The following is a 25,294-nucleotide window of genomic DNA, read 5'->3' as shown; positions in this document are numbered from 1 at the left end:
CACCAAAATGCTGGTGTTAAAGAAATGATATTTGTGGACGATACGTTAGGAATCACTTAAAGCATTCCAAAGTTTTCCCAAAGCAATACAAGCCATCTTTTTTTTTCCTGCCCGTTTTGGCCCTGGTCACTGCCCAGCTGTAGTACTTATTTAAGGTATACATTTTGCTGGTCTATCTCAACCGGTCCCCTGTCCAGCTTCATGTCACTATCTGCCCAGAAGCAAGCATTTTTTTGGGAGGGGTGGGGGAGTGTTCAGTGTACATACTTAAGATAATTGTTACAATATCACATGTGAACAAGACCATCTAGGGAACTTCATAATCAAAAGGGAATCCTTCTTTCCTTTGGATTTTTCTACAAAATAACTTCCATGACACTTCTGAATATGTAACTTAGAGATTTCTATGGTACAATATAACACATTATAATGTGTCATAAGGATGCAAGTATTTTGTGAAGTACAAAAGTCAGGGACTAAGTTGATTTCTTTCTGAGGGAGCAGAAGTCATTCTCAGTAAGAGTTTAAAGAGATGAATAAGTAGGCATGGAGGTTGATAGCTGATCAAATAAGATAGTGGATCAATCAACATAATAGATGTAAAATACTTTACAAACCTTAAAGCACTATTAACATGCTAGGTGTTATTATTTTTTTCAATCATTAAAAAAAATTTTGGAGGGAATTGGGGTTAAGTGACTTGCCCAGGATCACACAGATAGTAAGTGTCCAAAGACAGATTTGAACTCAGGTTCTCCTGATTCCAGGACTGGTGCTCTATTCACTGCACTACCTTGCTACCCCTCAGTCACTTTTTAATAATAAAACAACAATCTGTTATCTTTTCCAACATATTAAATAAATGAATGAGTGAAAAAAAAAACATTTAAGAAGTTCTTTTTGGAAAGCAATCTGGAATGATGCCTAAAGAGTTACTAAAATGCCTATACACTTTGACCCAGCAATATTACTACTAGGTCTGTTTCCAAAGATAAGTAAGGAAAAAGGAAAAGAAGTTATATACTCTAAAATGTTTATAGTAGTTCACTAGAAACTGTACAAATGCCTGTCAATTGGAATAGCTGAACAAGTTGAGGTATATGATTGTGATGGTGTGTGACTGTGCTATAAGAAATGATGAGCTCAGTGATCTTAGAATAACATGGAAAGACTTGTATGAAATAATGAAGAGTGAAATGAGCAGAACCAAGAGAATATTGAATACAGTAACAGCAATATTGTTTTAAGAACAACTTTGAGCGAGTAAGTCATTTTGACTGTTATAAATACCCAAATTAACTACAAAAGGACATGTAAAGTTACTTGCATCCAGACAAAGAACTGATAAATAGAAGTATGCATAGAATGTTGTTATATATCTATATATATGTATATTTATATATATACATAGATATACATATGTAAATAATTAGTGATTAATGGTAGTCATCCCTAGGGTAGGGGAGAGGGAAGAAAAAAGGAAAAAAAGGGGAAAAAAGAAATTTACATGATAACTTTAAAAGGAGTAGCAAATTATACATAACAGATTTGCAGTTTCATGTGCAATATATTTTTTTTATTATACTATGCTGCAGAAATGCTTGTTTTATCACATAAATTAAAATTTTAATAAATATTTTTTTAAAAGAAGTGCTTATTGTGTGCAAAGTACCATACTGAGTGCTGGGGATACAAACAGAAATGTAAGACAGCCCCAGTTCTCAAGGAGCTCAGCTTCCTTTTTTTTTTTTTTTTTTGCTTTTTGAAGGGCAATTAGGGTTAAGTGACTTGTCCAAAGTTACATGACTAGTAAGTGTTAAGTGTCTGAGGCCGGATTTGAGCTCAGGTCCTCCTGACTCTAGGGCTGGTGCTCTATTCATTGTACCACCTAGCTGGCCCAGGGAGCTCAAGTTCTAATGCAGAAGATAGCTCACAGAAAGTTTCACCTGCAAGATGGAAACATCCTAAGTTCTTAAGGCTGTAGCAGCAAAGAGGATGTCATTAAGATGTCTTTAATGTCATTTCCATTGATAAAAACATATCTGTATGTGACAGTGCCAAGGACTTTGGTAGCAAGAACTTTCTTTTCTGGATCTTTAGTTGTAGTGGCAACAGAATCTGCAGGAGAAGTTGCCAGGCTGTATCTCCACTGGGGGGAGCTTCCCAAGATGATGGATGACTGAGGGCACTGGGTTGGAAGCATTGCTATTCCCAAAGCTCTTAGATTCAGGGTACCAAATATTATTTCTCTAAGATAATTTGAAAATTGATCTCCAAGTTTCTCAAGATTATGTTTCTCTAGCAAAAATTTCTTCTATATTTGTTTGGTTATGTGCAGTTGTTTTTTTGGTTTTTGCTGTTTTTGCAAATTTCTCCTTCTTAAAGAGTGACCTGGTCACTTTTTCATAAGGTACATTAGGTGCTGAGAAGGTAGAATCTAAAGGTGGTAGTTATGATATTTGTCCCTGTTCAAAAGTAGATGACCATAAAAATGCTAATAGGTCTGTTCTACTTTGAATTGATTTACTGTCTCTTTTGGCTTTGAAATACTCTTGGGATTATTTAATATATCTGGATTTCTTGCTAAACTCTCTTTAGGATTGCTTTCTTCAACTGCTACATTTTGTGAGGTGATACCACTTCAGTCTTCCATTCTTCTCCACAATGCTTTACACATTGTCTAAATAGCCAAGGTGTTGACCTTTGCTGCCATATTTTTCTGTTTTATAAAGAGATTATGTTTTCTTGATGAGGTAATTCTTGGATGATTTTGGTCTCTAGTCATGGCAATTGTTTTGCATAGGTCAAACTTCTCAAGAAATGGTATTTGAATTGCTGTTGTTACTTCTGTCTACTCCGCCCCCCCCCACCCCAGAGTTGACAGTTTATTTAAATTGGTTCTTAATCGCTATCTATGGATATTGGAAATCCTATGGATTTTGTGTTTTTGCATTAACTTTAAAAAGAAAAGCCTGAGAAAGTAGAAATGAATCTATATTCTTCTCTTCTGAATTCCAAAGTTCTATGACTTACCTTTACATTTAAATAGCTCATTGTGAGGTAAAATGAAGCTGCTGATGACAGAAGAATCATTCTACTCTGCCCATTTGACATAAAATATCAAATAGCTTTCCCAATTAAAGCCCAAGGTAGAAACTTTACAAATAATTTTATAAGATCTTTAAGTAGAGAGAAGCACATACAACTTACGATTTTTCCTTCATAAAATGCTCCACTGCTGTAGGTTGTAGCCAATGTGGAAGCACATTCCTCAAGATACCAAGGTTTATACCCATTCTCTGTGGTACTACTGACAGAGATAGTGTATATGCTATTGGTGTAGCCATCACAGGAACAGTAGTCACCTTCTCTTCCTCCGTTTCCTGAAGCCCAGACAAAGATGGAGCCTAAACCCTGGCGACCCTAAAAATTAAAGACGGGGGAAGTTAGGGAAGTAGGTTACTAAAACGAGGCAATAACTCCACCCTAAAATCTCTAGGGCTATTTTCTACTAAAAGAATTAGAATTTCACATCCATTCTGATCCTCCTTTTTGCCCTACCTACCTAAATATAATAGCAAAAGCATAAAGAGGCAAGATTCACGTTTTATATTCTAATTCAGTATTTTTGCTTGAAGTAACAGCCTCTGTAGAATAATGGAAAGATATAACCATATTCTTGTAGTTTCAAAGTAAGGATATGGATTTTTGGTTGCCACTTACAGTATTATATTTTTAAAACCTACTATGTTCCAAATAATATGCAGGTGGTCAATTATGACTAAACCCTTTAATTGGGGATTTAGAGATGTGGAATTCTGGTACAAAATTAGTCTCAACAAGTAGCACAGTGTAGTAGTTAGCATGATGAACTTGGAGTCAGTAAGACCTGGGTCCAAATCCCCTTTCTGACACTTTCTAGCCATGTGACTATGAAAAAGTCACTTAGCTTCAGTTTCCTCACTGGTAAAAGTGAAAGGATTAAAATCAATTACCTCTAAAGTCTCTTCCAGCTCTAATTCTAGGATCTTATTTAAAATATCTGAACATTTTAGGAAGAAAAGCATGAGGACTAAAAACAGAAAAAGGGAAAATGATTTAGAAATGGGAGATCCTTAAATAAACAAAATGCTGTTTTTCATGGGGGTCTGTGTTGCTCCTTGATGGCCTAATGAAAATAATAAACAACAGGGTGGCTAGGTGGTGCAGTGAATAAAGCACAAGCCCTGGAGTCAGGAGGACCTGGGTTCGGATCTGGCCTCAGACACTTAACACAAAAAATAGCCATGTGACCTTGGGCAAGTCACTTAACCCCAATTGCCCTCCAAAAAAAAACACAATTCCTGGGGCAACTAGGTGGTGCAGTGAATAGAGCACCGGCCCTGAAGTTAGGAGGACCTGGGTTTGGATCCAGCCTCAGATACTTAACACCAAAAATAAAAACAAAAAACTAGCTGTGTGACCTTGGGCAAGTCACTTAACCCCAACTGCCCTCCAAAAAGCAAAATAATAATTATAATAATAAACAATACCAATGTGATGGCAGATTCAGAGAGTAAAACCTAGGTATATTTAGGGTATTTATGTTAAGTGTTTCTTTTTATTTTTTAGAGTACACATGAAAATAATGGCAATGATGTGTTACAGATAAGTTCTAGTGTAATGCCACTCGAGTCATATAGGATCATACATACAACTGTGTTGTCAACCATTTTGCCTGTCAGAATGGTCAAACTCACTGAAATAGCCTGAAAGAACTAATCAGATTGCTAAAAGAGCCCTGATATTCAGCCATAATTACCCAGAACCACACCACCAGTCTCCACACATCACTAAAATCTTGGCCAATGCTTGTCATTCAGACTCAATGACATAAGCTTTCCAGACCAAATGCTAACCCCGGCTGAATTGGGGGTTAAGATATATGGTGAAGTAGCACTACTGTTCCCAATTTTGGCTAGCTCACTGTTAGATTTGGAGACAGTTTTCAACCTCAATTCTAAAATCCTGTTTCTAATTTTAGGCTGATGTAATTTTGAGACCCTGCTCCTGGTAGGAAATACCAAAATCACATTCAGAAAATTAAAGCCAACATCTACCATGTAGGTCTTCCTGTGCAGTAACCCATCAGTTAGTTGTATTTATAGACCAAATAGCTTGTCAGATTATTTTATTTTATAGTTCTTTGTATTTTCTCCAGTAAAGAGAAGTTAACAGAGAATATAAGAAAAACTTAATTCTGTTCGCATGCATTCTCTTTGCATTTAAGTTACTACACTATAAGGATTCCTTTCTAAATTTAAAAAGTGGGTTTGTCAGACTTGACTAGAACAATTAGCACAGCCAAAAAAAGAGTAGAAAGGCTATTCACATTTATCCACTGAGTCACTCCTTTAGAACAAGGTACAAAGTAATAATGATGATGCTGAGGATGCTGATACTGACACCTATATAATCCTTTAAGGTTTGCAAAGTTCTTTATAGCATTCACTCATTTGATCTTTACAGCAACGCTATGGAGTTGGTGCTATTATCTCACTTTTACAGATGAGGAAACTGAAGCTAAGAGAAATTATGTGACTTGCCTAGATCATACAGCTAGGAAGTGTCTGAGGTAGAATTTGAACTTGGGTTCTTCCTGACTCCATAAAACAAATAGACACATTTGTGCATATATATGATCTCCAAAGAGTTGGCAACACCTCAAATCAGTCCATTCTCAACAGCCCAAGTCAAGAAATATTTCCTACCCGTATTTAATCGGACTTTGAAGAATATTATCCCCCTCCCCAACATATGTTCAACAAAGTTGTTTATAAAATAATGTCATTTTGAAAAAATAGAACATGCATCACTTTTACAACAATGGCAGGCAAAATGACCTAAACAGTTACGTACTCTGGTTAAAATAGTCGAGTCAATAAGCATTTATTAAACACCTATTATATGGCAGGTAGTGGGCTAAGCACTGGAGATATAAAGGCAAAAACAGTCCTTGACCTCAAGGAACTCACAGTCTCATGTGAGACATGACATGCAAACATATCACATAATACATGTATAAATATATGCATACATATGTTTAGATATCTATATTGTCTTCAGTTTATATTAGATATATGTACATATTAATATGTAAAAATTTATTCTATAAATAGATGCATACAGACATGTATATGTTTATATATGTACATAGATGAATAAATGCATACATATATATAATATAAACTGGAGATAATCAACAGGGGAAAGGCAATAGCATTAAGGAGGACTGGGAAAAGCTTCTTGTAGACAGAGAGATTTTAACTGGGACTTGAGGGTTGCCAAGGAAATCAGAAGGCAGAGAAGAAGAGGGAGAGAAATAGCACAGCTTATCGTATTACACATTTAACTAGAAGTCTGTTTACCAATTTCTCAGTGTATGTTTATTACCTGTAAATTCACAGATACTTCAAAGCATCAGTAGCTAAGGTATGTATTTTCACGGGCCATCGCTTCAATTGCTTATGGTAGAAAATGAAAGTTTCACATAAAGTGTAAACCCTACCCTTGAACTTGAATATTCTATTCATTAAAGCCACAGCACTGACCTGATCAAAACATCCATCAGCTTTGTGCCTGTGAGCAGAAGAGTTCATCCATGAACTCAAAAGCTTTGCTGCCGAGGTCTAGTAAATGTCTGCCATCTGTTAGAAGCTACGGCAACGTGTGGCCTATCACAGCAGAATGACAAATCTGTATGTGCACTAAAGCATTTTTGTGATGCCAAACCATTCAGAGGAGGTTTTATTTTATGCCTAACAATGAATTTAAAAGTTTCCCCACCCATATCACCACCATCACCTCATACCAGAGAAGGAATTTATGAAAAAATGGGAGTGGAATGAGGAAGAAAGAATGAGAGTGGTAGCATGGCTCAAGGTCCTTCCATCTGTTATAGAATTTTCAATTTAATGCAATAGAATGCTTCACTTTAAAGGTCCTCACACAGGACATTTTACTTCAGTTTAAAGGGTCCTTCAAACCTGTTATTTTACAGATGAGGAAACTGAGGCCCACAGAGGCCTTCACCAAAGTTGCATAACTAATTAGATACAGGGGGCCTAGAGTCTAGGTTCTTTGTTGGCTGATTCCTAGGGCCATTACTCTTTCCCTTAGATCATGATCTAATATTTCAGAAGTCTGTGACAGGCACATTTGGGGGAAACTGCTTGGTTCCATTTGAAACTTTTCTACTTTGCTAAAATAATGAAAACATAAGTTGGCTAAGACTCTGAATATCCAATCATTATTTTTTTTGCCTTAAGGGAAGGGAAAGGGGAACAAAATTAAAATATTCTAACTTTCCACCTAGTCATCCGTCCATTAAACATTTATTGAGTACCTAATACAGATAAAGAGAAGGGAACAAACATTTATTAAGCACCGGTTACCATGTGCCAGGCACTGTGCTAAGAACTTTACAATTACCTCATTTGAGCCTCACAATGACCCTGGGATGTAGGTGCAATTCTTATCCCCATTTTACAGTTATAGAAACTGAGGCAGACAAAAGTTAACTGACTTAACCAGGATTACCTGATTACTAAGTATCTAAGGTCAAATTTCAACTCAGGTCCCTCTGACTCCAGGTCCAAAGTTCTATGTACTATGCTACCTAGCTGCCTCAAACATGTACAGGTACTATGATGAAAACAATATTAGATAACATCAAGTGAATGAACAATTCAAGCCCCAAACACTTTTGCCTTAATTATTTTGATGTTTCAGGTAACAGAATACATATGTGTGTGCTTTTATTTTTACTGTTTGATTAAACTTAATCAGGATTTATCAAATGTTGGAATTTGCAGTATTAGAGGTCTCTTAAAACCAGAAAGAATGACCTCCCCTGAAGCCTTATAACTTTATAGACTTATTTCTATACACATGACAGTAGCAAATTAAAACATTAAAGGTAATGCTTCTTACCTAGGAAATGGAGCCCCACACTGTGAAAATTAATCTAAGCTTTATTTTAAGATTGTTTAATTCCTCTTTCCCAAGAAATGCCTGATGCAAATAAGCTTATAGATTTCCAGGCATGTTGAATGAAAGACTACAATGTTTTCTTACAATGACTTCTATGCATTTGCTGGTGAACGTTTTGTGAAACGACTGAATTTAAAAAAATTGACATGCTATCTATTGCTACTAGTTGTGAATTTATGCAGACGTGAATCTGGTTTACCTTTTTTTTCTCTCTACATATTTGATCTCATAAAAATGTTAAGCGTCCTCCACTTGGCGATTGGCCAAGGTACACAGGCAAAGACATTGGGAGCTGACTTCCCAATCTTAGTCAATCATTTCTGAAGTACAACAAACATTCATCTCCCAAAGGTCAAGTTTCAGAACAGAGGCAGAACAGTGACTAAGGGATGCCTTATTATATGGCCCAGGTCAACAAAAATACTTGAATTCAACATTTATTTAAGTACCTACTATATATAGATGACTCTGTAAAGAAATCAAATGGAATCATATACCTTCTAACTTCAAAGTAATATTAGAGATCATCTAGTCTAAACTCACTTATTAGATACGGAAACTGAGGCAGAGAGAGGTTAAGAGATTTACTTAAGATCATACAGTTTATAAGTGTTTGAAGTCAGATTTGAACTTGAGTCTTCTTGACTTCAGGTTTGGACCTCTATCCATTGAGCCACCTAGTTACTTAATGGTCTTGGGACATCTGCCATATCTGAATAGTCTCTGACTCCACCTTTTATGTCTGTAAGAGTACAGGAAGCCTGAGCCCAACAGAAAGCTGCATCAAAGGTGACCTGGATTGGGTCTTAGCCCCCTGGGTACCCTGATCCCATCACACAGGGTTACTTAGTACCAGATCTGGAATTAGCAACCAGGTCTCTTGACTTTCAGTTCAGTGCTTTTCCTACTATGTAAGGCTATGTCTCATGTCTCACTAGAAGAAACAAGGTGTGTTTAAAACCTTTGAAAGATGAAACAAGGATTTTAAAAAAAGGAGAGAAATCTCAGAATTGGAGCTGTTTTTATTCCTCTAATATTTTATTTTGTTTCTTCAAAATGTCTTAATGAAAATAAACACCAGAGACCTCTAAGAACATTTTAAGTCCCAAAGTAGTTGCAGTCTGTAGAAAGAGGCAAGAGGCAAGAGAATTTAAGACTTTTGAAGGCAAGACCTTTTATATTCAGCTTTATATGCCCCAGCCCTCAGCTTTGCCCATAGTAAGCATTTAATAAATATTTGCTGAATTGAACTCACACCCCTCAGATGGCTGAGAGTACAGAGCCTGCCTTACCAATATCCTATTTTATCTAATGGAGATATCTACCTAAGAAATCCTAAATATTATCTTAATATAAGGGGAGCTGGAAGGGAACAAGGACAAGCATATTCTTTTTTATAAATGAGGAAACAACACTAGATAGAGTAAAAGACTTGTCCAAGGTCATATAAATAGTAATTTTGTTATTATTTATTGCAGTCATACCTGACTCTTCATGAACCCTTTTGGGGTTTTCTTGACAAAGATACTGGACTGGTTTGCCATTTCTTTCTCCAGCTCATTTTACAGATGAGGAAACCAATCACACAACTAGTAAGTGTCTGAGGCCAAATTTAAACTCAGGTCTTCCATACTCCAGGCTCAGAGCTCTATCCACTAAGCTACCTAACTGACTTTAAGTAGTAATTAACAGAGGTTAGATTGGAACTCAGGTCTTCTGGCTACAAATCTGGTAGTTTTTCACTATGCCATAGTGTACCTACTAATAAAGAGTGGCCCTTCTAAATGATGACTTCCTAATGATGATGGAGCCACTAATTGAAAATAACATATTGCTGTTTTCCATTAGGTCTAATTAGAAGACATTCTGTGTGAGCAAGCTTCTCAGAGTAGATACACAAAACCCAACGTTGCCCATTTTACCTAAACACTATAAATCTGTAGCCTGAATGCAGAGTACCTCTGCCTGAGCTTCTGGGTGGCTATTTTGTAAGACCACAATTACACACCTGCTTGCACATCCACACAGTATGGCAGTCAAACTTAATGGGGTTATTTACACTGGAGACATTTAAATCTAAACAAAATGAAATACCATCAACAGGAGAGCTATTCTCCAGCATGCTATTACCCACACCTTTTTAATGCCGTACTCAAAAGCTTGTTTGGCCAAGCGGCCAGGACCATCCACCGTCTTCCCATCGTCATCCGGCCCCCAACTCGCGCTGTAAATGTCAATGTAATTGGGTCTGATGCCAAGTGACTTCGCTTCTACAACATCTGTTACATCGCCATCTAACATACGAATGCCTAAAAGCACAAAACAACATTAGGAGTTAGTGCTTCATGGCTTTTATGAAAGTGCAGTGATTATAATCAAAGGCCTTTGTGAGCAACTGCGGCTAGCGGAAAGGCTTACAAAGGCCCAAACAGCTTAAAACAATGACACTGTGTGTACCCTAATGAGTTCCCTAGAATTAATTTTTTTTTCAAAGTTATTTTGGAAACCTTTCTCCCCTCTCTGCACCGGTGGATTTGTTCCTAGATATGAAAGAATTAAAATGACACCTCGGGCCACACTGTAAATTGTTTCTAATATGAGAAAGAAGCAAATAATGCAAAACAACTTCAAAATTTATAAGATGGACCTGTTTTCCCCAACATGCTCATGTTGATCGAGTTTTGTCTCACCCCTACTCACAACTCCTGTATCTACAAATGGATGCTAGGATCTTTCAATTATTTCAACTGACATCATTTTTCTTACCTCCCCACCCCCCCCACTTAAATTCATTAATCAAGTCATTGATTTTTTACATCTATAAAATATTAAGCCAACTCCTCAATGTTCTGGTAGCAGGCCTTTCCCAGAGGGTCCAAGGGTTACCCACCATCTGCCTTATATTAGTGTACCTAAGTGGTACAGTGGCTAAGATACTGAACTTGGAATCGTCACCTTCAATTTCCTCATCTGTAAATTGGGGATAATAATAGGACTGACTCACAGAACTGTGCCAATCAAATGAGGTAAGGTATGTCAAGTGCTTTAGAAAGCTTAAGATCCTACACACTTGCTAGCTATCATCATCATCATCATTATTAACCATTTTCACTAGGGTAAACTATCAGTATCAAACCTGCTAGGAAGGGCAGTTGTCCCCATAACTGTCCAAGAAGAAAAATGGCCAAAAAATTGTGTTCCACCCACATCTCCTGTGTCATTCCAAAGAATTTACTCTCCTATTCCACAGTTGCCCCTTGCTCCACTAATCATTAAAATAGGAAATAAAGATTTTTTTTTATCCAGACTCAGTAAATCCATACCCATTCACTCATTCACTCAACAAATTCAACATTTATTAAGTACTTAGTATCAAATTAATCAATAATCATTTATTGAAAGCATACAATATGCTAGGGCACTGGGGATACAAAAGCAAAAAATAACTGCCTTCAAGAAGTTTCTATTTGTCAAGGGGAACAACTTATATGTACTTTTATAAATGAATACCAATTATGTATAATGCAGAATAATTTGGGGAGAGAGACACTAGGAGCTGGGCTCCGGGAAGACCTCATCCAAGAGGGGCTAGGCTTTGAAGGGAATAGGAATTTGAATATATAGCATTGTGGTGGGAGTATCTTCTAGAGATGGTAGGGGGACTAGGGTTACAACTTGTGCAAAGGCCCAAGATAGAAGAGAGAATGTTATATATAAGGAAAAGTCAGTAGAGGCCTGTTTGGTCAAAGAATGCCACCAAAGTTTCTTGTATAGAGTAGTGACATGATTAGGTCCAAACTCTAGGAATATCACTTTGACAGCTGAGTGGAAGATGGAATGAAGAGGAGAGGAATGAGACTGGAAAAATAATTAGGAAGCTACTGTAATAGTTCAAATGAGAGGTGGGTAGAAGGTGGGTAGAGAGGTGGAGGAAAGGAGGGAACAGATATAAGAGGTGTATGGAGGTAGAATCAATAGAATACTGACTGAATACTGAGAGATTAGGTTCTTGGGGGAGGTATAAGAATGTGATGGAAAGGGATGGGATCAAAGGTTCATACTGACTTTGATCAGGAGATGGGCTGCCTCTTCAGCAGACTGAAGGAGAAAAGTGTTTTGAGATGTTGAATAGGGGAGGAGAGGAAGTTCACAATGAATAGCTTCTTTTTCCTCAGTCAAGTATAAGGCAAGATTTTCTACTGGGAGTGAGGTGGGGCAGGGAGATGTATTAATAATATTAATAATTTTTCCCCATCCATCAGAACTTGCGATCTTAAGCGATTCAATATATTGGCCTTCTCAGAAACCTTCTCAACACCCACCCAGATGTTCTGGGTTCAGATCAGAGATAATCAATTCTCCCATGAAAAGAAAATTTAAAATTCAACCCCATATTAGAGTAAATGAATAAGTATAAACATTTTAAGAGGAATTTAAAATAAAAATAGTTTATTTCACTAGTAAAAATGTTAAAATTTCTTAACCCTTTTGTCTAGCGGGAGGACCAATTAGCCTAGAAAGTGAAGATAGTAATGTAAGTGTATTAATAAGGCAGGCATATGCACTATCAGTAGAAAACAGAAAAGGTAGCATCAGAGACAGTGTAACAAGTAATGGATCTGAAATCAGAAGACCTGATTTTAAATTCCAGCTCTGTTAACTATTTATCTGTGCAATCTTGGTCAAGCCTCTTAGCTTCTCTAGCCCTCAGTTTCTCTATCTAATGATTTCTAAGGTTCCTTCTAGCCTTAAATCCTCTCTGAATCACTAGGAGCCTAGACTCATCTCTCCTTAAACTCTGGTCTCCAAACTTCTTGGACCACATATCCCCACTAGTAAAACATTTTTAAAGCAGATATCCCAAATATGTGGATATTTGCTTATCGATAAATGATATGCCATAGTACTGAAGTAATAATTGTTCATATTACAAAACACATTCAAAAAGGAAATTTAAAAGGATGAGACAAACATGAAATAATATTTGATTCTAGAATCAATAGGTTGCTCCTGGAGCTTATTGACAATTGGAATGATATGGTCAGACCTTTACTTCAGGAAAATAACTTTGGGAGATGAATTGGAGTGGGGAGAGACAAGCCATTACAAAAGTTTAAACAAGAGCTGACTAGGTCCAGAACTAGGGTGGTGGCTATGGTAAGTAGAGAGAAGAAAAGGTGCTAGAGATCTGGTCTTAGTAACAGCAAAATTTGACAACTGATTGGATATGTAAGGTGAAGGAGATCAAGGAACCAAAGATGGTGCTGGTGGAAGACCTAGGAGACATGGTAGCATATTCAACAGAAATAGGGAAGTACAGAAGAGAGTTGGGTTGGGGAGAAGGGGAAATAATGCAATGAGATCAGTGATTCAAATTGCAACTCTTTCATATCTGCTCATTCTGTGGGACTCATTGAGTCTGATCCAAAACAAAAGGTGGGGTGAAGCTCTTACCTCTGCACCCCAGAATGCAAAGCCAGCCCTTCAAGGGTATGACTTAGGTAAAGTAGTGGACAGGGGTTATAGGTATACTGGTATGTGGGGGAATGTATGGGTGTAGAGGTGTGTGAATCTTTCCAATAACTATATGGTTTTCTGCCTTGGGCAGTGCTTGAGTTATAACTGTACTAATAGAGTGAGGCTAGATTCAGAATGGGGGGTTGTAGTACTGATCAAGAATGGGGATTAAGTGGATTAAGTCCCACTATTAGTGAAAGGGTGGGATGTGATGAATCTTCCCACCTTTTCATTGGTTGTTTCCCCTACCCTTTGAGGAAAGGTTAAGTCCCCAGTAAGGTCTAGCATAGACCCTACTTTGGAGATCATTCCCTAGAGGATATACTTAACTTTCCCCAATAACCAAGTTCCCGAGAATCTGTTAATTAAATCCTATTTTCCCATTGATTTAAATTATAATTCTAGAGATGTTCTATCTTCATTTCTGATTGATATTCAATTGGCTGTAATCCCTAACACATTAGTTTTTACATCCATCAGCCCTCTAGCCACTCTGTCAAGTTGTAGTTAATGATTCGTAAAAGAACATTTAAATGGATTCTGTGTAGAAGATACTTGCTATTTAAAGAATTCCCCAAATTCACTTTATAAAAAGAAAAAAAGAACTCCCTAAACTTGTAACTTTGGAAATTCACATTTTCCTAGATATTTCTTAAATGGAGCATGCTCTGCTTGCTGACTTTAGAAACATATCTATAACTTCTTGTGCTGGGTTTTCCCAGCCAGTGAGGTGAATGACTGGTCCATGGAAATGCTGACAGCATCTAAGGGGTCCAGGGAGTCCAGTAAAACATAGGTCAGAGTGGCTGGAACATAAGTATATCCAGACACCACTCATAGGTCTCAATTCCTGGGCTCTCTGAGTGAAAAATTCAAATGGATGGTAATGTTACTTGAAACAAATTGCGAGGAAAAAAACCCATAGCAAAATAATACCCAAGGCCAAGGACAGGGAGATATCATAAGTTCAACAACAGTGCCATGGGCCATTGGAAAGGTGTCAGCCAAATTGCTCATGACTTGTGATTGAGGAGCAAGCTAAACCCATTAGAAGAATAATCTTTTTATAGCTTGGAGGCCTTGAAAGAAAAGAAACAGGCAAATAAATTTAACTTCAGGATCATCATTTTTCCTCTCAGTACCCAGATATTTCCTTACCATTTTGGGAACTGATTTCAGACTCCTGCTACCTTGAGCATCTGGGCTCAGATGGTTAGTCAGTTAGTCTATTTAGAGTTAATTCCATTTTTTCAGGTTATTAAGATGATAGTGACACATTTGATACTGCTTCTTCAGTTATCTGATCCACAGGAAACTTCCATTAACTCTGGAAGGAGAATCCTGTCCACTGTTATTTGTACTGAATCCTACCCCATGATTAGGGGCAATTAACAGAGCTCCAAGAAAAGAACTCTCTTGGAAAAAGAAAGCTTGGACCAAGGTCTGATTTAGGTGTGATGATAGGTCAATTGAGAGATCAGAGGATAACCACATCTGAGGTATTAGTTAGGAGGCTGGAAAGGAGTTCATAGCCCCATCTTGAAGTAAATAGGCACTGGGTAGGTCATGAAGAACACATTTTGAAAGAGTGGTAGGTGTTGGTGAGATGGCAAATTTTTCTCATATGACTACTCTGCCTTAGACAATATTCTTCTATAGGGGCAGACAGTTGTGGGTCCAGGAATTGCTGTGGGTCCAGAAACTTTTCATATCAATTATAATGTTTCTGATATTTGCAGTTTTGCTTATTTTACCTTTCACACATTGAATAGTGCTTGCCATATTATCCAACTGGGTTCAAAAGAACTTTAGTTTAGGACCACAGATTTAGAGATGAAAGGGACTTTAGAAATCATTGAGTCCCAATGTCCTCTTTTTACAAATAATAGTAACAATAATAGCAGTATTTACATAGCTCTTTAAGGTTTGTAAAGCATGTTATGACTATTATCTTATTTAATCCTAATAACAAACTTGTGAAGTGTTGTTCAGTTGCATCCAATTCTTTGAGACCTGATTTGGGATTTTCTTGGCTAAGCTGCTAGAGTGGTTTGCTGTTTCCTTCTCCAGCTCATTTGACAGATGAGAAAACTGAGGCAAACAGGGTTAAGTGACTTGCCCAGGACCACACAGTTAATAAGTGTCAGAAGCCAGACTTGAACTCAGGAAGATGGGTCTTTCTGACTCCAGGCCTGGCACTCTATCCACTGCATCACCTAGCTACTCCTATCTGCATTTTACAGATAAGGAAACTGAGGCACAGAAAAGTATCTGACATACAATCTGAAGTCAGGTCTTCTGGATTTAAAGTTCAGTGCTGCCTAACTGCCTAGATCTGGAAGTGAATAATTTTCAACACTACCCATCCTAGCCTATCCTCTCTTTCCTCCAACATTAATCCATTCTGGGTTGAGAGAATTCCAGAGTAGTCACCTTAGTCTGGATTTCCACATTAACTAAATCTTCCTTTTGTGGAACAACTGAAAAGCACAGCTATTATTCACATGACTCCCAAAAAGGTTGCACCCATGGACCACCAAATCTATCTTAGATTATATAGCTCCCAGAACAAGTGCCTCTATCAGGCAGAGTATTACAAATCCACTGTCTTCAATTTTCTTGTATACAGTTACGCAATCTGTCAAAGAAAAAAATTCAGAATGAGAGCTTATATATAGACCATTCAGTCAATCTACAGATCATCCAGATCTAATTCTAAATTGCTTGTTATAAAGAGCCACTTTGATGGTTTTAAAACCTCTATGTAAACCATGCGTTTTTGTCATAATGCATATTTTTTGAGTAGGAACAAATAGCTTTCAAGGAACATCTAAAAATGTATAGAAATAAAAGACTCAGACAATTTACAAATATCTGCCTCTAATCATCATTTTTAAAAGTCTGACTGATGCACCCTGAAGCATAATTTATTTGTATTTTAATGAAGCATACATTTTCACAAACAACACTGACAAGTTGCCTAAAGAAAAGATAGATATTTTCAGAGCAAACACGCTATTCCCATATTAGTCATTTGTGTTTAAAATGATCAGGGATTGACAAATGGAAGAAAAATAATAATCACTTCTTTAATGAAAGACCATTTCTTATATGTTTTAGGATCAAAAATAATTTGGACAAATCATTTTAGTTGCAAACTGACTTGAAGTTGTTGCCTTGGTGAAAGATTCTTTTCAAGATGGTAGGTGTAGAGCTCACCAGCATGGCACTGTACCCATAATTCAAAAGTGAAATCCTAGAGATAGCTTTTGTGGGGCAAAAATATAGCTATTACATTATACAGAAGATGGCGTTTCAGAGCAACCCAGTACTTTGTGTCTCTGGCTGATTTTCATTGAGGGAAACTAGGGTGGTATTAAGGCAGATTCTTTCTCAACAGGAAAGTTTATTCATGCTATGAGTCCTCTTCGTGATCAAAGAAAGAATGATTCAGGCACATCTCACTTTATGTAAAAGGAATATAGAATTCAGAGCTAGAGAGAACCTTGATGGTCATCTCGTCCAAGCAGGTGAATTTTATAGCTGAAGAAACTGAGGGTGTAACAGGTATTTAAATGACGTACCCAGGGTCATATATAGCAACAGTTAGGAGTCAGGCCAGGTCCTCTCATTCTAAGTATGGTGCATTATTAATTACATTATCTCTTTGACAACTAAAACCTTTTGTGTGTAAACTGAATTTTGGTAACTCTAATCATTCTTAAATATACCAGGAAAGGTTCATAATTAAAGAAGCACTTTTAGTAGAGCAAAAAACCCTTGAATTCAGGTCTTCCTGACCCCAGTGGGGGCATGATAATGAAAGGAGTACTTTTTGTAATTAAGACCAGTAACAACTTTATCTTAATAATTTTCATTTCTGTAAATTCAGACTTTCACATGATGAGTTTACATGAAGCAAAGTATATCTGTTGTTGTTTGGTCATTTTAGTTGTGTCTGACTTTTCTTGAACTCATATAAGGTTTTCTTGGCAAAGATACTGGAGTGATTTGCTATTTCCCTCTCCAGCTCATTTTACAGATGAGGAAACTGAGGCAAACAGGGCTAAGTGACTTGCCTAGGGTCACACAGCTAGTTAGTGTCTGACACTGGATTTGAACTCAGTAAAATGAATCTTTCTGACTCCAAACCTGGCACTCTACCTACTGCACTAAATAGTACTCAGGATCACGGGATTTCTGAAGGAACCTCAGAGACCATCTAATCAACTCTGTACCCCTTGCCCCCATGTTCACTGGTGATAAACCAGGGCTCAAGAGGTTAAGTTCGAGCATTATAATTGAGGGTAAGTGGCAGAGATGAGGTCTGAATACAAGTTTCCTGACAGACAGGTAACTGGCACAGTGGATACAGTGCCAGGTATGGAGTCAAAAAGACCTAAATTCAAATCCAGCCTCAGACACTTACTAGCTGTGTGACCCTGGGTAAGTCACTTAAACCTGTTTGCCTCAGTGTCCTCATCTGTAAAATGAGCTGGAGAAGGAAATGGCAAACCACTCCAGTATCTTTGCCAAGAAAACCCCAAATGAGGTCACAAAGATTTAGATACAACTGAAACAACTGAACACAAATTCCAAAACAGTTATTAATAATTAATAAACATTTATTAAGTACCTGTTATGTGCCAGCACTGTACTAAGTGGTGGGGATACAAAAGGAGGCAAAAACCAGTTATTGCCTTCAAGGAGATTACCATCTAAATCCTCACACATGACAATTATTTCTTTTCTTGCCTGAAAATTTTCTGGGGAAATTTAAATTTAAAAAGAATAAAAAGGAAGAAAGAGGGAGGCCAAAGAATTTCTTCTAATAAAAGCTTGAAAGTACAGACAGTAAGAAACTTGAGGCAAAAGGGAAAAATGCCAGACACACTTTTTGTTTTCTGAGTTGTAATGTATTTTGCCTACAGCCAGGGAAAAGCAATGCAAGAGCAATGAATAGTGGCAAATAAAATTAGATTGTCGCTTCTGGAGTGTGACAAATAGGCCTCCCCCAACAACTTTTGCTTATTAATCCCGAGTTTATTTTTGAAAATTCTCTGAGAATTGCTCTTCAGTGAAAACTACAGTAGGTTCTGCTCATGATCAGTAGCTCACGGAAAGTGAGGTTTAGTTGTTTTTTTTTTCTATGAAGTTGCTTAGAAACGTTACAAATCTAAGGATTTTTGTCAGTTTTTATTGTTGCTAGAGACAAAGTGATCTCATTTCCTCTAAATATGCACACACATCACAACACTCGTTTGAAAAGGCAAATTAAAAAAAGGGCCATCGCTGTGGCTTCCAAACCTGTCAGGGGATATTTGCCTTCATATTTGTTATATGAAACGCCTGGGAGATAAGCTGTTACCCAGTTGTAAATTAGAGCTGGAGGAAACTTCTTGCTCTTCATGCCTCCCTCTAGCTGGTTACCACATCACCTCTTTCCAAAGAAGAAAGAGTAACTGGAATTAGTTCCCCACTATAAAGTACATGACATCAGTACCACATTGTTTCACTCTCGCCTCTATGTCCTGTCCATTTGGGTCAACTTGTTCTGAAGGAAGAAGTATGGCATGGTGGCCAGGGTTAGCTTCAGAATCAGGAGGACCTGAGTTCAAGTACCACTTCTGACATATGTTCACCCTGGGTAAGTCCCCCACTGTCTCAGGCAACTCATTCCCTAAGATTAAAAAGATTGAGAAGATGTAAATTTTCATTGGCAGAGGGAGTCAGATATGACTCCTACATCGGTGAAGTCACAGGTGCAACCAAACAAAAATCCTCAAAATGTCAAGCAAAACCAAGTAAAGCTCCTTAGGTCCCCTGTTGTAAAAGGGAGGACATGACAGGAGTCACACAGGATGGGGCCAGTATTGATAGGTTGCAATCTATATACTTTTTTTCAGAATTTATTTTTAGTTTTCAACATTCATTTCTACAAGATTTTGAGCACCAAGTTTTCTCTCCATCTCTCCCCTACCCCCACCCCAAGATGGCAAGCATACTGATTACCCCTCCCCCCAGTCTGCACTCTCTTATATACATTCCCCCTATCCCTTTCCTTACCCCATCCCCCCTTACTTTCTTGAAGAACAGGATGGATTTCTATACTCCATTGCCTCTATATCTTATTTCCCAGTTGCATATAACAACAATTTTTTAACATTTGTATTTAAAACTTTGAGAGGAACTATATACTTTTAAAATACAATCAGTTTCTCTAGGATAGAAATTTTTAAAAATTTTGTGGAACTGACATTAAGAAAAGCACATAGCTATAAGTGAGTGTGGTACGTCATTATGTAGCCTGAGATCGTATCCGTTCACTACCCCGGACTTCAAGTGTGAGTGAGTCAACTGGGGAGAAAAAGTATTTATTAAGCATTCACAGTGTACCAAGTACTGTGCTATTCCCTGGGAATACAAATAGAAAGAGAGGATGGTTCTTGTTCCTAAGTCGTTCATAGTCTAATAGGGGGAGACAATGCACATAGAAGTTTTTGGCTGCAAGTCAAATGGAGAGGTCCCATCACTCTTGGGGTATAATGGCAAAGCAGATGCTGCTCCTGCATCATTTTCAATGTCACTTCTACTGATGAAATCATGTTTCTGGTGTTCAGTCATCTGACAGTGGCAAGTACTGTCATGGCAATCCCCACTTTTTTTTCTGTTTCTTCAGTAGCTATGGCTCCCACAGAAGCAGATACCAGGCAGTGTCTCCATGAAACTTGCTTCTCAGGATGATGGCTGCAAGAATTGGGCCTTTTCAAGCAAGACCCAAAGTCTTGGGGATCCTGCCACTCCTGGGGCCCTTGGGATTACCTGCCGGTTGGTGTTGGCAAAGGTGATCCCTTTTACGCCGTGGTTTCTTTCCTCATTGATGGCTGTAACACCTGAGCTGAAAGCAGGACCTACTATCTCTATCTATGAGAAGAGGGGGTATTTCAATACCAAAAGATCCTGATGGACCACAATATGAACATAACTAACACAATGATTTGGATTATCTGCACTATTCATGCAAATATGGGCTAGATCAATCTACTGAAAAATCCAGAAGTAGGTGACAGTGGCAGCACGCATTGTATGTCCTGCTAGAATCTAAATTTGACCTTGCCCTCAGTTGATATTCCCAACAAAGTGGGTTTTTATCCTTGGTTCCAAGCTAAATTTCCATATTTCACTTGCACCAAAGAATATGAGGTAGGAGCATCCAGGCAAGAGTGAAGAATTGTCCAGGAAAAAGAACAAAAAAGAAGTGAGATTTGAGAAGAATGAAAATCAGAGTGGATTCTCAGAAGGCTCCTATCTATTTAAGGTAACTCAGAATCCAGAAACAAGCAATGAAAAGAAGACAACAAACTTTTCACTTGTTAGCACTAGCTTCTAAATTGTCATCAAAAATAAATTTTCTTAATCTCAGAAACCTTTCAACATATTTTAATCTCCACTACTGCTGAAAATGCACTTGGTAGCTGTTGAGATTAATCTGTAGCTTAAAATCTTCCCTTAAAATACTCAAAAGTCTGAACTGGTTAATGAAAATACTAATGAGACTGAATTCTGTAAATTCAAAATTAGCATAATTAGCCAATTTACCAGCATAGATTAATTTGGCTATTATGTACTTAACATTTTCATGTTTATGAAAAGGCGGGGGGGAGAAATGATTAAGCTTCCCACACAAAATATTGAACTAAAACATTTACTGGAAAGTGGTGCTTAGTGCTTACTTTTCCTTCTGAGAAAAATAGTAAACATAACAGGAAAAATACATGTTCTTAATGGAAATGTTGTGTAGGGGAGAGGAGATTCTGGAAATAGTCCCTATTTTATCCTCTAGGTGAGTCTCCCAGTTAATGAGACAAATATAGGTGGATTGTACACATGCAACAAACCATTTGGCTTAAAAATTTCAGTTCAATAAAAAATACCAGTATCTCTTTCCTACCTTGAACTCTATGTCAGTTGCCATGCACATTAAAGATAGCAACTTATTTTCTTTCCCCCTGAACAGCTTTTTATCAAAAGTCTAAGAAGACCCCTTTGACTTCGCATATTAGGGAATAGACCAGAAAATCAGAATACTTTCAATAGGTTATGTTTATAGTAACTCCTATTCCTATAGAGCTCTAAAGTTTACAATGCTACTTCTTAACTATCCTAGGTTAGTGATATAAATATTATCATTCTTATTTTATAGGTGAGGAAGGTTAAGTGATAGAGGTCAGACAGGTTACAAGATCACAGGATTTCAGGTTAGAAGAGAACTCATTTTATAGATGAGGAAATTAATTTTATGAATGAGGACACAGGCCCAGAATGGTTATGTTACTTGTGACCCAAGTAAGTAGCACTTTGAGAATTCAAAAACAGATACTCCAACATCTAGAGTTCTTTCCACTACTGCTACTACTTACTAAAGTGAAGAAAGTTAAGGGCAAGTTGTGATAAAGCAAAAAAGAGCACTGGATTTGAGGTGAATGGACCTGGGTTCAAATCCTACCTCTAATGCTTAACACACCTGTGTATTAAGCACGTGGGCAAGTTTCCTTGTCTGTAAAATAAGAGAGGTTAGGTTAGACTAGAGGGCCTCTGAGGTCTTTTCTAAGTTCTAAGTTTATGATTCTATGAACCTCCTTTGGAGTAGTTACTTGTCACAGTGACATTAGCCTTAGCTGGGTAAGAAAGGAAATTGAATGATGAGGCTAGTAATGTCCAGCAGGATTCTGACACTCCTTGGCTTTGGAGTGAGCAGGTATGAGAGGTGTCAGAAGGGGGTCCTTGCAAAACCAGAGAAAGGGAAAATTTGCTTACATAATAATGGATTAGGAAAGGGTCTCAGTGCTAACAAGTGAATGACTGACTTACTAGATTCTTTTCATTATTCTCCTCTGGGTTTAGAGTCATGCTAAATCTACAGGAGTCTTATGAGAACCCAAACAGGAATCCTGATTCTAATTCGATTTTCATTCTCCTAGAGATCTAGATTCAACTTGCTCTTCTGTCTGAAAAGTTCATTACCTTTGATAGGCTGCCCCTACTTTGTACCCTTTGGTACAGGGCAACTTTTAGCCTAAAACCAGGAATGAAGTCAATGCACTAGCTAGCAGTGTTGACATCAGCTCCAGCCAATGGGACAGCATTAGCATGTTTCTGGTTTCCCCAGTAGCATGCCAACACATGTGTACCAGCTAGTCACTCCATTGGCCAAGAGCAAGTCAATGAATGGCACTGGACTACTCAAATTTTGGGGGGATGGGGATAACTGGATAAATGAACAGCACATTTTCCCCAAGAAGGTAACTGGCTGATTGCCTCTAGCCCTGCTTTTGTCATCCCTCACTTTCCTTTCCAAACATTGCCTTTCTACACAGAGTTGACTGAACAGAAAACTCTTATTCCTCAGAAAAGCCTTCATCCACAATAGCTCAGATGCCAAATTTAAAAGTTATCTGTGAATGTCACTGCACTGTCACACCCAACATGATGCAAACAAGAAACAGGTCATGTGCAAGGAGAAATGGCATCTTTCAGAGGAGTATTGGGAGGAGATGGATTAGTAAATCCTTCATGCACTGCAGAAATAGAAGTCATTATTATTTTCATGGGAGACTCCAGGGAGAGACAAATAGAAAAACGGAAGGAATGAAATTAGCAAGGGAAAGGGGGAAAGGACAAAACAATTAAGAATGCAAAGGAAATGAGGGAATTAAATGGGAGGAAAAAAAGAACCAGAATAATATGCACCCTTCTCTTTTTTAGATCTCTGTGTTATTTTCTCTATCGAGGAGGAGAGAATTAGTCTTTAATTTTTACTGTAGAGGGGGAAAGAGGTCAGCAGAAACAAAAAGGGAATGTGAATTCTATAAACAGAAGGGTACAAACAGGTTGCCATCAAAACTTCCTTTGGGCTCAAATGCCTAGGCACACTTTAGACTCAGAGAATGGTAGACTGGAAGTCATCTTGAAGGGAGGTCATCTAGTTCAATATGCCCGTTTAATAGATAAAGAAACCAAGGCACAGAAAGGTGAGCTGATTTGCCCAGTCATCTAATAGGATAGTGGTAGAGTCTGTCTAGTGTTTTTCACACTAACCCATTGTGGCCTTTCAACTTTAAACAAGAAGGCAAATACTTGGATATCAATTCAATTCTAGGCTCTTGAAAAATGATACTCAGGCAGAGATGTTGCAAATTTTAACACAATTTCTAGTTTTACTAACATTACAACCATCACCAATAGTAATAATAATAATAATATATGTATTTATATGGCACTTTTCAGATAGAATGCTTTTGTAGCAACTTTATTTCTCAATGACCTCCATAAACAGATTGACCTTACCAGCCTCAACCTTACAAGTGAAAAGCCAGAGGTTGGAAGATAGGAAAAACTCAGAGTCAGATTCTATATTTCAATTTCCTAGACTTTTGTCTTGTATTTTGGAACACTAAAAATCAACATTACTTAATGAAGTGGATGGGATGTGGAAAGTAGTTTCAGTCATTGAGCAGCATGAATATTTGGTAGCACTCATTATAAATGATTAAGAATTACAGCTTATTACTAACAAGGTAAACAGGGAGAATCACTATGAAGAAATCTAAAGTAAATAAGTTATGAATGATGATAATGATCTACCAAATATCCCATTGAGAAAGATAAGCAGCCTGTCATGGAAAAGAAACTCTCATGACTCTAGCCACTCCTTCTGTTCCTTCTGCTGACTCTTCATCCTCCTCCTTCCCCAAGGTTCTATTTTCAGTCCTCTTCTTGCCCTATACTCTCTCCTGGGGTGATCTCATCCATTCCCATGGCTTCAATTATCACCTCTATGAAGATGACTGTCAGACCTGTATATCCACCCTCAGCTTCTCACCAGAGTCCCAGTCCTATATTTCTAACTGCCTGCTGGCTGACTCTCCCTAGATGTTGTGCTGGTCCTGCACACTAAAAGTGTCTTAAACTGAACTCACCCTGTCTTTCCCTCTAAATCTTCCCCTCCCCATCAGTTCTCTGTTTCTATTATGCCACTGCCATCCTCCCAGCCTGGTAACCTTGAAGTCATCACTGATTCTTTACTCTCCCTCACCCACACATCTAATCATCTGCCAAATCCTGTTGTTTCTAATTCCAAACTATCCCATTCCCCTCCACTCCCACTGTAGGCCCTAATCTTCTTCCTACCTACAGCGTATTCTCTCTTTGAGAGATCCATTGCATGGCTACCTAAGTCATCTTTCTAATGGAACACTCCTCCTTTGGAAAAAGAGCCAGAAGGGATTGCTGAACAGAACTGAGAGAAGTGTGGTACATTGAACAGAGACCTGGTCTTAGTGACAGAATGATCTGAGTCCAAGTCCTATGTCTGACACATACTGGCTGTATGACCCTGGGAATCATTTAACCTCTCGGTGCCCCCTGACAGCTTTCTAAAACTATAAATAGTTTTAGAATAGCCAACACACATGTACTGGTAGAGTATCTTCACTGGGTAGCTCCCTAAACCATTGAAATTACAGGTTTGAACCATAAAAAAGATTCTACTATGATTGTCACTCCTTTACTCAAAAACATTGCATGTCTGCCTATTGTCTACCAAATAAAATCCTAAGTCTGCAATTTGAGGTTCTCCATAATCCTACTCCAACCTATAATAATAACAAAAATAACTATAATTGCTAAATTATACAGGGTGTCCCAAAAGAATTAGTGCAATTTTAAACTATTAAAGTTTAATTGC

General features: G+C 37.8%; 1 protein-coding gene across 2 annotated transcripts in view; it reads right to left on the bottom strand.

The window, feature by feature from the left end:
- The window catches only part of PCSK6 (proprotein convertase subtilisin/kexin type 6), a 251,900-nt gene that overhangs the window by 140,059 nt on the left and 86,547 nt on the right, over positions 1–25,294 (bottom strand). For both annotated transcript variants that reach the window (XM_069098448.1, XM_069098449.1), the window contains exons 7-8: positions 10,168–10,340; positions 3,211–3,423 (exon numbers count right to left, since the gene is read on the bottom strand). In XM_069098448.1, the coding sequence (XP_068954549.1) occupies positions 3,211–3,423; positions 10,168–10,340 (386 nt within the window). The remainder of the gene's footprint in view (positions 1–3,210; positions 3,424–10,167; positions 10,341–25,294) is intronic.

This window comes from Petaurus breviceps, unplaced genomic scaffold, assembly GCF_028583685.1.
Source record: "Petaurus breviceps papuanus isolate PSGF00001 unplaced genomic scaffold, PetGlider_PUasm1.0 37, whole genome shotgun sequence".
NCBI lineage: Eukaryota > Metazoa > Chordata > Mammalia > Diprotodontia > Petauridae > Petaurus > Petaurus breviceps.
This window is presented reverse-complemented; position numbering and strand designations above follow the sequence as displayed.